The sequence below is a fragment of the Gavia stellata genome, chromosome 8 (genome assembly GCF_030936135.1).
Source record: "Gavia stellata isolate bGavSte3 chromosome 8, bGavSte3.hap2, whole genome shotgun sequence".
In the NCBI taxonomy this organism is placed as follows: Eukaryota; Metazoa; Chordata; class Aves; order Gaviiformes; family Gaviidae; genus Gavia; species Gavia stellata.
Genome location: NC_082601.1, coordinates 5,478,287 through 5,493,686, shown reverse-complemented (window position 1 = coordinate 5,493,686; position 15,400 = coordinate 5,478,287). Strand labels below are relative to the sequence as shown.

At 38.7% G+C, this 15,400-nt stretch overlaps 1 protein-coding gene across 1 annotated transcript in view; it reads left to right on the top strand.

Moving 5' to 3' along the window:
- The first annotated feature begins 1,973 nt into the window (after window positions 1-1,973).
- Window positions 1,974-15,400, top strand: part of ARHGAP15 (Rho GTPase activating protein 15) — a 313,756-nt gene continuing 300,329 nt past the window's right edge. The window contains exons 1-2 of the mRNA XM_059820503.1: window positions 1,974-2,009; window positions 2,347-2,526. Coding sequence (XP_059676486.1) covers window positions 1,974-2,009; window positions 2,347-2,526 — 216 coding nt within the window. The remainder of the gene's footprint in view (window positions 2,010-2,346; window positions 2,527-15,400) is intronic.

Sequence of the window (15,400 nt, the reverse complement as noted above, 5' to 3'; positions counted from 1 at the left end):
GAATATAAATTTTCAGAAGTCTTTGCAGACTTGCCATTTACTGACTGTGCTACTACTTGAGATCCAGGGCATGACTTTGTCATACTATTAAACTTTTTTATAGCACATCATGTACTGACAACACCAGACAGAGACTACCTAATTAAAACTCATAATGCTCCCAAGAAGAAATATGTCAGAGTTTTATAGGTGGGAGATTTCAGAAGAAAATCTGAGAGATGTGCTCCAGCCAAACATTGGATCAGTGACAGAGCCAGTGTTGCTCTCGTCTCTCGAGTCTGATCAGCTCTCCAGCCTGGAGCCTACTGAAAATCTGTTGAGAAGCAATCTTGGTTTGATACCAACATGAAATACAAAATGGTTTGACTCTCCAAGTTTAGAAGGAGGAAAAAATCATTTCCTGCTTAGCGCTGCTGCAGACCTTACTGCCAAAATGGCAAAGTGTCCCTGCGACATGGGTTTGAGTGGTAACTGCTCCAAAGGGTGGTGAGAAGTGTCTCAGAGAGGAAGAACACATAGTGCCATCTCCTAAAGGTCCATGTAAAGAGTTTTCTCCAGTGTCATATACCAGCTCTGCAGCAGAAATAGACATGCATACTCCTGAGTAGCAGGAAACAGCTTTAGCCAAATTTTTCTCCTCTCTTTCTGTGGCTCAACTTCTGTAGGGACCTTTGAGTAACTAATTCAGTGCAGGAAATGGCCAACAAGCATAAGCTTAACTGTTGCTTTTTCTAAAGTTAGTGTTTCTATCATGGCACGTAATGTTGAGTGTGCAATAGCTAATATTGAAACTCTTTCTTCTCATTTCTCTCTTCAAGAGTGCTGTGTTTCCTTGCTTTTCCATATCTCTGGCTGTTTGAGTTTAAATCCCCCTGAAGATATTCAAAAGCTGCCTGGACATGGTGGTGGGCAACCTGCTCTAGGTGGTCCTGCTTGAGCAGGGGCGGTTGAACCAAATGACCTCGAGAGGCCTCTTCTAACCTCAACCATTCTGTGACTGCATGACCTCTGATTATTGTCCTCTACATCTAAGGCAGTTCCTGTAAGGAATTGATTTATCAGGGCTAGGAGAGGGTGGAGCTATGAGAGCTGTGTCCTTCCACCAGCACAACGGCTGTGGTCCTGCCTAGAGACATGCAGTAGCGCTCCTCATCTCCCTCTCCCACCTTCACACCAGCACCATACCTTCCTCTGCTCTGATGCTTTCATAGAAATGGACTTTCTTGAAATCAGGGAATTTAATCTTTTAGAGTCTTCAGAGGTTGGGGAGATTTTGCTAGAAAAAGCTGTGCTTTTCAAACCCGTTCAGAAAATGCTGATTTTCAACAGTTTATAATATAAACCGCACTTGACTGGATTTCCATTTCCATGGCTCCGCAGTAGGGAAACCAGCAATTCCAGCTTATATAGTATCTCTTCCTTACACATTATCTCATACAGTTACATAGCAATATAAATAGCAAGTTTTCTTGTGACTCTTACCATATTACTTCACCCACAATTTATGTATAGTAGCGCCAGGGTGAACTAGTGGGGAGGAAAATAGAGCAAGTGTTGTACATCACTGTCCTGATGTTTTGTGCAGGAAATATAAAGCAACTCTTGTTGATGGAAAATGTTTGGGCAATTTGAATAGCTAGAACAGTTTGTTGATTTGCACTATTGCTGAGACAGGAGATTGAACAGCAGCACTGCTAGAGAAGGTGATCATTCTGCACAAGTTCCCCCCAGTCCCTCCAAAGGCTTGAGAGCTGATATGCTCAGCCATTTCTTCATTTCAAAATTTTACAAATTAACAGAGAAACAAAAATCCCATCTGCGCTGTTGGTAGAATTGTATAAAATTAAGGGAAATGTTATTAGATCTGGGTTTGAATCTAGGACACTAGCAGGGTTGCAGTGCGGTCCTGTAGTGCACTTGTAACACGCGTGTATCGAACTGTAGAGGTAAGATATGTTAATTGGCTTCACAGCATGTCGTTTTCCTTTGCAAGATTTAAAATGTGTAGTGTGAGCAGGGCCAAAGACAAAGTGTTGTGGCTGCCAGCTGGACGTGACAGAGGCTTGCAGGGAGATTACACCATAGAGGAGAATGGCTTTTGAGATAAGGATAATCTTTTACATAAACTAACTCTTCCAAGGCAGTTTGGATGGGTGAGTGATAAGGACAATAATGAAACTACAGGCTGACACAGCTGATAGTTATCCTGGTGTTCAAAGATGACCAAGATCTTGCCAGCAAGATAACTCAGCTTCTTCTCCTGACTGCAGTGACATATAACTGACATATTGATACATTTTTGTATGAAGGGTCCCTAGATTAATGCTCTTGTTTTATGTTCTTCAGGTCAACCCAGTAACTGTGCAAAGGTCTACAACTTCTGACATGTCCTCTGAAAAGCCTAATCCTTCCCACCACAGTACGGGGGCTGTTCAAATGAGGATCAAAAATGCCAACAGTCACCATGATAGACTGAGCCAAAGCAAATCTATGATTCTGTCCGAGAATGTGAAAGTCACTGAGCCTGTAAGTAAAATGTAACTAATATTTTCTGAGTCTTCCAATTTTTTACGAACTACAGAATTCTCTTTTGTGGTTAAGATACTGGTTTCATGATCATCCCTTGCAAGGAGGGATTTAATGGCACTAATACATTTTTAGGAGTATGGCTAGGCATTGGAATAACAATTTTCCTTCACTGAAAGACAAAATTTGGCTTTGGTGCCCAGGATTAAAGCATCTACTCAGCATTTCAACTCTCAAGTGTTACAGTACTTGAATACGGCTGCTGTAGAGAAGAGTACTTGCAGTATTATGTATATGCCACAATTTCTCAAAAGGCAAATGCTAAAACCAGAGAAAAGTAAAGAAATGGAAATTACAACTCAATAAATACAAGACAGCTTTGTCAGTAACAAAAATAAATCTTGCTGTAAGAGTGAATGAATTGTAAAAATCAGACACTAAAGTTCTTTTATTATTTTAATAGTTGACAGAGTTGAAAGAGTTGAGTAATTTTTTTTCCATTACTTTTTTTTTTTTTTGAAATTAAATAGTTAGCGATGAACTCTATTGCCAGTTGCGTCCCTGCCCCTGTACTCCTTCTGAGCTACTAAACAAACTGATTGGTATGAGTCTCCCCTGGTTAATTTTCTTCCATAATGGTGGCAACTTGCAGCTGAGGCCATATGATGTTACAAAATTATTTATGCAATGTTAGCCACTTTTTGGACTCCAGATCCATTCTGTTCTCACAGAATGTAAATGAGGGAGAAAACTCTGCTGGCTGGGGACAGAGTCCCAGGTCTCAGTCACTTCTCAGAGCCATGCCAGCCATTAATTTTTTGTTTTGTTGATGTAATGGATTCCTATGAAATATTCAGCTTTCTAACAAAGTTATTAAATGGAGGAAGCCCACAATAACAGCTGTATTTTCTTCCCTTTTTACTCCAAACTCAAAACTCAAACTTATTTAGAAATGCATTGTTTTAATCATTAATTTCTCTGGTATAGCTTAACTCATTTCACCTTGCATCTGTGGAGAGAAAAATCTGTTTAGATCTTAGCAGCTGATAAGGTACTGATTTACCTTCCATTTAAACGATATTGTTCACCTCAGACACACTGTACATGTTTCTTCCTTTTTATCTGATGTGAAATGTTGCTCCATTACAAACCTGAAACGATGCTTATAGTAATTTACTGGGAATACTATAATGTATTATCAGGAAGAACTGTACCTTTGAAAAAGTTTAAAAGTTAAGTATATTTAATGATGCCTAACATATTTTATTGGCTGTGTTTAACAAAAGGCACTAGGCTGCAGTTGTTTTTGACAAGCATGAAAACATCACAGCATGAGACTGCAAAAGGAATTATGTAGAGAAATTACAAGTGATCCATCTCTCAATGAATTATCCACCTCAATAGCCTGCAGAACTCAGCTACCAATTAACACCTACTTTATTACATGTTGGGATGTACTTAATAACTTTCATGTGTTTATGCACTATTACCTTGACTGATGCCTCTTGTACAATTAGGCATAATTGGCATATCAATATGCAAAAGTTAAAAGGATTAACCCTCTTAAAACTAATGAGCATTTCTGTATCCAGCTGCTAAATGAGACAAAATTAGCATTTTTCACTTTTGGGCAGGATTTTATCATGCAGTTTCTCATTGTTGATATTACCTTGTTACATAACTTTAGTTTTGGGGATAGTATGCTGGACTGTTACATAGCAAGGGCTCTAAAAAGTTAAATTAGATGTAAATAGTCACTGCCGCATTCCAATAACCATAGCAGGTACGATATATGTTCATTGGCTGAGCGCTGAAAAGTTGCTTTGTGTTACATTTGTTTAGTAGCTAATTATATAAAAGTGGAATTTTACTGAGTATATGTCATTTTACCAAGCAAACTTGGCTCCGACATAATAGATTGAAAGCTTGCCATGCTACTAATTTCCTTTCTATTTCAATTCTTTTCATCTCTTTTTGCCGTGCAGAATTTTCTGACTAGATATTGACAGACTGAAAGTGTTTTGGCGTATTTACTTAAATAAGCCTCTTAAAGTTGTTTGCTAAAGCCCAAACTAAAAGCAAAATTCCTAAGGATCCAAACATTGTCAAATACGTGCTTTAAATGCAGTGAGATTCCAGTTAAAAGAGCAGTGAAATACCAATTGCGTGTACCAATTGCATGCTGACATATCTGAATCTGTGCATGTGACTTGTGAAGGATTTGGGGGAAAGGGGTGGAGGAGAATAGTCTCTGTCTGTCCAAGTATCTTGAAAAAGCAGGGTCCAACTGATATACACGTATGTGTGTGTATATATATACATTTAGTAATCTTGTTTTAAAATTTGTGGCACTCTTTTCCAGTGCACTTAAATACACAATTTTCACTTTTGCCTCTAAAGGCACATAGAACCCTGCCAAAATAGACATATTACCAGTATGTTAAGCAAAGCTAATTATTTTCTGCTAGGAGATAAAAAGGATTTATGCTGTTTTTCTATATGGTAATTTTCTCTTTTCAACACTCTGCTTCTGTTTAGATGATGCATATAATCTATAAGGTACCCACTGATCATGCTTATTTTCTATTTCACATTGACTGAATATTTTTGCCCCGTCATCAGAGAGATTTTTCTTTTTAAAAACTAGAAATAGGTGAATAAGGGACTACATATTACTCTTTCATCGCCCATATTCAGCATGTGCACTGTACTCTATCTTCTATTAATAAATGGGTTAAATCCTCTTTACCCAACTTATGCAAAACCTACTGACTTCACTGGATTAAGGCAATCAGCATTTGGCACATTTTGAACAATCAATACACATACATATTTCTAAAACATATTTGGAAAAAAAATAAACGCTCCAGACAATAAAGGGTAAAAACCAGGCACAAAACTAGAACGATCACTGGTGATTTATAGAGAAGAAAATACATAATTTTCTCTAAGGGATTTGTTGTATTCTCAAGCGTTTGCTGTGATGCTTGTAAGCACACCTGGGGCTATACTTTTGAAGGTGGACAGATTATTTTCTATAGTGTGACAAAGAAGGATATGCATCATACGTCGGTAGGGCCATATGCACTTGTGCATTTTATAGTAGTAAAGATGCAAATGTGGAATGCATAGGCTAACTGATGCAAAAGCTAAATGTAGATTCTTGGGGGTTTACGTTATTTATTTTGATGGAAATGCTTGAGCTTTGTGCAAAGGTTGAAATTGATATTAATGTAGAGTTTTAGGAGTGTGAATCACGAAGCTGGGCACAGGCTGTGGTAAGCAAGGGCTCTTTCTGTGCTTAATGTTAGTGTCTGAACTAGCAATGTAAATGAATATTTGCTATTTTCATCTGTTAAACCCCAGGGAAGTGCATTTTGCTTCATTCAGAGCAACTTCAAACAATGAAATGTCTTTTTTTATTGGCGTCTGTATTAAGAATTAGAACCTATTTAGACATTCCAAAATGTTAATGTATTAGAGCTTTTTCTGATGAGGTTAAACAAACTGGTAGGTTTATTCATCTCCCTAATACATTATCAGGGAAAGCGGAAGACATCTTCTTTTGTTTCTTACTCCTGTGATCATAGAACACTTGCCAAAGTTATGGCTAGCCAAAAAGACAGAAATAAAATTGCTAAAAATATAAGCCTTCTGTCTAGCAGAGTTTTTCAGCCATATTTTGAAATTGCAGGGCTTGTACATGTTTACTTCAAATCAAGCTTATAGTCAAGTTTGAGGCTTTGTTTGTATAGATTGTCCCGAAGTAGGTCCTGATATTTAATTAAAATGACACTAAATCACATTGAATTGATAAGACTTGGCATCTCAAACAAAGGTAATTGCCCGTATTGGTTTTGTACAAAAATAGAGCTGCTTGGAAAATGTGCAGCCAACACAGACTGTCAACTCCATTTATAGATCAATATGTGAAAACCATTGATCAGGCAGGCATGTGTAACAGTAACACTTTGCATTTATTTGTTGTTTTTATACCACGTTAAGCTTACAGGATTATCGGCTTCCAAAATATTTTGACTCCCTCATAAATATGTTATCTGTTTAATGTTAATGACAAGACAGACTCCAGCCCTCTTTTAGAGTATTTTCAGTTTCATTGCTATGGGTAGTTTTAGCTGAAAATGGATTATTTCAATCTCTGAGAGATCATCAGGGCTTCTTTTATGGTACAGTTTATTTAGGGAAAGTTTTTGAGGATTCCTTTTTTTTCTCAGTTTACTTATTTCCTGGAGGAAAAAACAAATCATGACAAAATATTTCTAAAAGCAGAAAACCTTCTGTCATAGTTGTGTACATTTGAGGCGGAGGGGGAAAAATATTCGCTTTATTGTGTTCTAATAGTGACTGCCCGGGCTTTATTCTCGGCAAATTTTATCATCATACACTAGTCCATTATAGTTGCATTTACTTTTATCACTATAAGAAACTAGCTGTGTTCCCTTCAAGCTGTTACACAAATCATGTATTAGCACAGGGGCAGATGTAGAAAAATATATGAGCTTCCCATGACAACTGTGGTAATTGTTAATAAATGCAAGCTTACACCTTGCTCGCCCCAAATATTTCAGAGTAGGTATAAAAGCAGTGAGTCCATAAACACAGTCCAGTTTTACTTCTTGAACATGAATATTGTCGTCCCTAAAAAAAAAAAAAAAAAATCTGTTGAGTATCATTAGTCGTTCTCCTTTCTAGAGCAGGAAAATGAGAAATGAAATGTGTCATATGTCCCCTTACTGTATTCAAACTGGTTTTGTGCTTTCAAAACCTAGATCTCCTCTCTGGTGTGCGTCGTGCTTGCAGACTGCCTCATTCGGCCCTTGACTCCGGTTTTTCAGCCGTCTCCTAGGCGTGTCCCTTGCTTCCCACCTGAGGAGCTGCTCCGGCTCCGGGGCAGAGGCCCTCAGCCTGCACTGGGCACCGCTCCCAGACGCACCCCTACGTGCTCACGTATGTCCTGAATGCCATAAACTCCTTTGATGTAGAGGCTGAAAGCAGAATATTAATGCATTAGAATATTTGAGGGTTCAGTTTACCTTCAATAAGCATTTTTTCTCAATGGAGCAATGCAAGTTGCCTCCCAACCCTTTGTCAGGATCAGCATTTAGTGTGCAGGCCTTTTTTTCAGGCTCAGAACGAGCCTTTTGTTTTTCTGATTTTTTTTTTTTCCTTTTTTTTCTTATATATGCCCTGTGAGAAGGTATTCTTTATTGTATACTTGTATTATAGCACTTCAACCGAAATAATCTTGGCTAAAAAGGAAGAAGTTAATTTTATTGTTAAACTCCCCATTTATTTCTCCTCCAAACATTTCACTGCAGCGTTTCAGCTGCATAGCTTGATAGGCAGCATCATAATGAGATCATAGTAAAAAGAAATAACCAGCACCTATTTCTTCTTAAAAGCGGGGATAAATTCATTTCAGCTCTATTAAGGGAGTGGTGAATATAACTGGTTTGGCTTCCTTGTTAAACCAAACTGAAGTTCAGACGAGATATTATATGAGTCGGAATTGCTGATTTTGACTTTTACTCAGTGTGACAGAAGGGTAGAAAAAAGGTTCAAAAACCTCCAGGTTTTTTTTTTTTTTTTTGCAATCTTACATTATCTCATGCTGTGAAAATCTTTACTCTATTTACCAAGCACAAATTAGTCTTGCCAAAGGTTCTGAAAGTTTGCTACTTCAGCTTAGATCCTAAAACTTCAAAGAGAGATGCAACTCTACAAATTAGTGTATGTGCTCTGCCATGGCTATTTTAACTTGAACTTAACTAAATTCGTTTATAATTTAGTACTGATTGAACGCTGCCATAAACGTACACGGGATACATTTTTTAAAGTTAGTCCTCTGATTACTAATTTGAATAAAAAACTCTAACCTTGTTAGCATCTGGACTTATTTCCATAATAACAACCCCTTCAGAACCTACAAAGTAATGAATAATTGACAACAAATGAAATGTTTTGATAGTTGTCGGCACAAAGCATGTTTAATGTTTTGTGTTGCTTCCTAGCTAATTATGTAGATGACACATTTGTCAGACCTTGACTGCCATTAGAAACGTGTTTCCAGAGGGGAGAAAAACAGGCTATTCATAGAGTAATTAACTAGAATGCTCAATGACCTGTGAGAGATTCAAATGGCTGCCAGTTCAGACATTGTTTTGTTACAGAAGCAGAGGGGTAATTAAAATTCCAAATTACAGTGCTATGATGAAGCATTTGTTTGTTGACAGTATACTCTTACTCTAGTTTGTTAATTCTTTTTTAAATTGCTTCTAATCCATTTTATAGCTTTAGGAGTTCCGTCTTTGAATTTACTGACAACTAATATTATGGTAAATTGTTCTTCGGCAGAGTACGGCAGGCTTGGCAGTTTCATGGGAGCACAAGGTGGGTGGGATAGAATCGCTCTTCTTTCCCTAAACTGACATACCATGTGCTGTCACCGAGACACGGCTAACGCGGCACATCTTGTGAAATGATATGTTCATAATTCTGCATTAGGGAAGATGTCTAGTTAGGGGAGGAAATGGTTCAGATAAAATAATAATAATCAAACAAATTGAGAAAGGTGTCCTAAAACATTAGAGGAAAAGCCCTGATACGGTTGGGGTGAGGATGACCGTGGGTTAGGTAAGCACTTTGGGAAGCCGAGCTCTGCTCGATAACGGAGAATTGGAGGACAATCGTCTGCATGAAGAAATCGAGCACAAAATATGAGGAATGGGATATTTCATAAGACTCGACTGTATCTTTGCCAACGCCCTTCGCAGGCAGTAATGGACATGACAGGCTAAGACGTCTTTTCCCATATAAATGGGGACTCTTTGCAAGTCCAAAGTGTTAAAGTTCTCTAAACAATGAATTAAATGCAAGCCCGGGTGAAATACTTATTTACTTTGCCAAAAGTGAGAATATGGTTTTGTTAAAGAGATCTGACAGAAGTAACATGGTGTTTGATGCAGGAGAGCTGACAGCGGCATGGAGTGAGCGCTGATTATCCTGAAGACACTGTCAGCTAGGATTGATTTCCACTTTCTCCGTTTATGTAACGGTTCCTGTAATACAGCTGACCCCAAATCACGTTACCTTGTCATTTCTCTGCATGGATCAAGAAGAGATGAGCTGAAAATAGCTAGGCACTGACCTTGAACTTGCCAGAGAAGTGAGAAGTGACAGTGGGGGATTTTCGGCGTGCGGTGCCCGCACAAAGGCGCGGGCGGCTGCTCTGCAGTTGCAGCAGCACAAGGGGGCAGAGCAGCACTGGAGATTACAGGTGAAGCAGCTGATGCTGCAGAAGCCCAGGCCTATGCCAAATGGCTTGGCTTGCTTTTTTTCCTTTCTATTTTTTCCCCCCTCTTTAAAAATTGGGGAGATGCTAGCTAGAAGAGCTGCTGACTCCGAAACGTTGACGTTCCCATCATCCGTCGCTTGAAAATACGATTGTTCGAAGCAGTGCTTGATATTGAAATACCTTCCTAACCGAATGCATTGCTAGGAAGTTTTCCATCCTCTCTACGAATATCTCCCCGTCATTTTCTGAGCGTCTAGTGAAAGAATGAAACAGTTGTATTATCATTAATAGAGTTGTCTACAATTTGGGGGATGTTTGACAAGATCAATGCATTCCTCAAAGCCTGTAAATCCCTTTGAGTTTCATAGAAAGCGTGGTGTAAATATTTAGAAAATACTTTTAAGCTGATAGGACAAACTAAAAAAGGGTAAAATAATTAAAGAGGGTTTTATTTTTCTTCAGCTGTGGCATTTCTCTCTGTTGTAATGTCTATCTTGAGGGGAAAAAAAAGAAAACTTGGTTGTGAAAAAATTATTTAATTTACCATCTGAAAGCCATGTTCCACTTCCTTTGTTTCATAGTTTCTTTTCATCTGTGCTTGCCTCTTGACAGTGCTTTTTGTCTCTGATGCTGGCAGTAGCTGTGGAAACATGAGATGCCAGTGCTGGCTCTTCTCAAGGATCTGGGGCTTTGGGGTGTCACCACTTGGTGGGAGAGCTTGGGGCAGGACCAGGAACTCTGTACTCACCCTGTAAGATGTCTGGCCACAGTCCCCACCTTCATTTGGCGACACCAAGGCATGTGTGCCTGCTGGAAAGGCGATGACAGGCGGTCCAGCCCAGACCTTGCTCTTCTGCCTAACCAGTTGGTGCTTCCCTTAAAACACGATCCTTTCCCTCAAGGGAGTATCAGGTGATGTTCCTGTGGTGCAGGGTGGTTTGAGCACTCTTCCCTTCAATCTAATGCTACCTATTGTTCATTTGCCCTGTTAGGTATTTTTGGAAAAGGAAAATATTATAGCATTTTTTTCCCTTTGTTTCTTCAAGACACTTCGGGAAGTAAACCATGGTTTTCCAAACTGATAGAAAAGCAGACAAAGAAATGCTCAGAAAATATCTTCTAGGGTAGTGTTAGTAGTTCTTCAGTAACACAGGGAAATTCAAGGGGTAAATATGTGTTTCTTCTTTTGAAATTATTGGTTTTACTGCAATCTATGCAATAGCAGTGCAAACTTATGGTAATATCTTTTTTTGGCCAAATCACACAGAGTGGGATGTCTTGTTTTAGAGCAGGGTACAGGTGCAGACTGAGGTTTTCGTTTCTCCGTGGTAACTGGTGACTGGGGCTGTGTAACCAGCAAGAGTTTAGGAGGAAAAAGGAAAAAAAGGCCTCCCCCCTCTTCATTCTTTCTATCAAAAATGTGCAAAAATGATGAATTTGATGTTAAAAGAGGTGAACTGTAGCAACTCTAAAAGTTTCTCTCCTTTGGCTTAGCTTGTTCAAAGCCAAAGGACAATCATGGGGTTGAATCAAGTTCTTGTAGCTCAAAACTTCCAAAACTGCAAAATTAAGCCTTTGGCCTGTCCTGGTAAGGCAACTGAGCACGCTAAGAAAACCTAGACATGAGGTTTCAACTAAACAGAACTCTTTCAATAGTATTATTTTCTGTAATTTAATGTCTAATTCAAATTGAAATGATTCCAGTTCTTTTATATCATTTTCATTATTTCATAGCCCATTCCACATATCCTTGTGTTTTTTGCTAATAGGAAAAACTTATTTCCTGCATCTGTTCTGAATGTGCTTCTCAGGCTTCTAATTTTTCTGCTATTTTATCCTGTAAACAGTGGCACTCAAATATATAGACATGTTAATGACACTGAAGTTACTGCCCTGATGCTAAATGTCCCAACACACTATAAAGCTACACCTCTTTGCTTCAGGAGTGAGATAGCAACATGCCGTGATGTTAGAGAGATAATATTTTATACACGTAATATTTCACTTGGCTTCCATGATAGCCTTCTGTTGTATTTATTTATTGCAACCAAATGGAGAAGGGGTTGGACTGGAATTTGCCATGTTTTCCCGGTCCCAGCTTGGACATTGGCCTGCCAAGAGATTTTTAGTCCTTTCTTCTCTTTCTCTACCTGTAAAACATGACTGAGGATGATGCATATCTCCTTTGCACGCGTTACAGAGTCTGCCACAGAGCTGGGTCGACTGTTATGTTTCAATCATGCTCATTACGTAGATAATTCTATTCTCATCATATTAACTCTATTAATTGAAACAGAATTATTCCACAATTATGCTAGTGTAACTGAGAGGGGAACTTGGCCTGAGGTCCTGTACATTTTACTTATCTATATTCTCTGTGCTTAACTATTTCACTATTTTTCATCAAAAAGTCTTGTTTTGGCTTCGTCATTAATCAGTTCTGTTCCCTTGATTCTCTACCCATGTGCTTTTTAGCGGCATTAGGTTTCTCTGAGGGCTTTCATGTTTTATAGTGTATATTTCAAAAAGTATGCTTAAAAGTATTGTTTAAAAGAGTCTCTTCGGCAGTATGTGTCAGTGCACACCGTGACAAGGAACATAAGCTGTGGACTTATATTACTCTTACACTATCTTTATTAAGTACTGTATTACAGCTGAATTGTGGCATCTAACACGTTTCCTTTCAAAATGCCATAAGATTTGAAATATGTAGGTACTGAAACTGAGATGATATCAAACTTCCCATAGCTAGTCTTGGGCACCTGACCTGTACAGTTTCCCACAGGGGAAAAGTAAGCTCCATTTCTTTAAATTTCCAATGAGAAGGGACATGTGTCTCCTTGCATTGAGTTACATTATATCACATCATGTGACACAAAGTGACCCAATGCAACATGACAGGAGAGGTAAAAAACTAGGGGTTTTTTTTGTTTGTTTCATTACTGAAGTGAAATAATTGTACTACTGATGCAGTGAAACGGGGATCAAATTATTTTGTGCATGCCCTAAATACACGTGCTATTGCACAATATACGGACATGCTTACTAAATGTTGTTTAGTGCAGAAGAGGTTTTAAAACAGACCGTAGAGTGTCCTTGTTAGGCAACATGCCTATTCTTAGTCAAATAGTTGACAGCAGCATTCTCCTGCCCCAAATCAGATCAAATTCCCTTTGAAGTCAGCCTTTTTTTTTTTTCAAGGGCAATAAGTGCAGGATCCGATCCAGTCACGTTAACACGGTAATATTTTATTTTCTTTCTGATTTCTTGTTTGGTGAGGTTCATAGCCTTAATGGAAATAGGTCTTGATCATCTGCAATTTTGCATTTATGGGTGTGCATGCACACATACACTGTGATTTCACAGCCATGGCACCACTGGAATTCAAACCTTCCCCTTCAAAGGGCCCAAGATCCTACATCTTGATCAAAAGAAGGAGCTTCATTGTTCAGTATACAGACTGTAGAAAAAAAAAAAATTTGTCTTTCAGAGACTGATACCACGATTTTTTATTTGTTACTTTAGGACAGTACTGAGTATGCCTAAACTTTAGAAACAGTTATGCCTTTCTCTTCATGATTATTGACTATCTGAGCTGCCACATATTCTGACAGTTACAGTAAAATGTTGCATTTAAGAGTACAGCCACAACCCAAGTAAAGCAAAAAAGTGCTATCCTTTCTAGTCTCTGAATCTTCTCCCAGTTTTGGAATCAAATTTGAAAGATTGTGAAATACCCTACCCCATTTTCCCTTATTTCCCCCCACCCCCCAGAGCTCTGCAAGAAAGATTGTTTTTCTGGATATTTCATCCATGGCCAGAACTGGAAGTACTGCAGCTGTGATGAGCGAATCTGTTCTCATGACATCTCTAGCCCCAAGGCAGGTAGAAAATCCAGACGAGCATCCAAACTTTTGTGTGTTTATTTGGACTAAACCTGGGTTTTGGACCAACTGAGCTCCACATCAGCAGTTCTGTCATCCTTAAGAGCACATTCTTCTTGATTGTGGTCCTGAAGTCAGACTCTTAATTTATAACCTCATTACAGACAAAAAAACAATGTTTAAAAATTAAAGTGCCAGGTGCCAACTCTTTTCAGTAGTTGGCTACTTCAACTTTGAGCTTTCCATTTTTTATCAGCAAATGATAAACTGAAAATTCAGTGTTCCCAGTTTAGATCTTTCTCAAAATTAAAGTGTAAATCTAAAGTGGCCACCTGTAAGCACTAAAACCTGAAGACATTTGGACAGAAGTTGAACAAATTGTTTAAAAACCTGCCAATTGGTTGCATCAGGTTTTAAGAATAACATTGCAGGGAAAATCTAAAATTTGTGGTTTAACATTTTCAGGCATGATTTTCTTTTTGAGGGGGGTGATTTTTTTTTTCCAATCAAGAAATTGAAGAGCTGGGAAAAGAAACAACATGACTGAAGATAAACTGTTGCAGAAGGATAAGGATGATACCACCATGCAAATCTCAAAAGCCTGCGAAAGATTGGGGTAATGGGCTGGTGATTGTAAAAAGCACGGAGCAAGTGGGGAGCTGAGGGATTTGGAGGCAGGTGGGCTGGAAGAAATGGGGTGGGAAAGGTGAATTTGCTGCAGCTGCGTGGAGCTGTGGGCCCTGGCTGGAGGAAGGGTCGCGCTCCGGGGCTGCAGCGCTGGTGCTTTGCTGGCAGCCTGGGAAAAAGCTCCTCATCTGTTCTGTGGTTTGGCTGAAGGCTATGCAACGCATGTCCAGGTAGGTGTGGGCTTCTACATATGGTGATTTGTAGAAAAACTTTAATTGCACTGAATTTGGCTGAAACTCCTAATCCTCCAGTCTTGTGGGTTGTATGGTTTTTACAACGATCTAAACAAGAGCGACATACTCTGAGCACATTATGTGCCTATGCACCACCAGTTCCTTAAAAACTGCCGTCGTTTTCCAAGAATCTCTTTTGGCTTTTATTTTTTTTTTTTCCTTCATGTAAATTCTTTCATGCTTTTATGGCAGATGAGCCTGATTACATGAAAGTTTACCTTTAAAATACTTCCCATTCATCAGGCAGTTTCCTTACGTAGAAAATCCCAATGCAGCCACTGCTAACGTTTGATAAGATTTGTACCTGGTAGATCCTAAATTACATTAATGCATAAAGCCAGCGATGCCAGGCTCCCTATTGTTACAGTTATTAAAGCTGTAACTGAAATGATATCTTTCATATTGATCTTCAGCTAGCAGCTCTTATCCAGAAGCTTTGTTTCACATTAAAGACACTAATGATTGTCTCCACAAAATGAGCAGCTTAATAGTTAGAAAAAGTTAAATGGAAAAAAGAAAAAACTTTGATAGCCACCTTTGATAGCTCTTCATTCCAACATCTCTCATAGCCACAAAGTGCAAGCCAAGCATTAATAGACCTTTTAATAAAATGACTTAAAAGAAATCAATGGGATTTCTCACAAAGCTTAATTTCTAGCAAGCTATATTATTTAAATGTTTGTATTCCTTCTGAAGAGCTCATGTCCTCCCATAGCTGCCAGAGGTTTTCCTGGAATTTCTCAGGGTATCTTCCG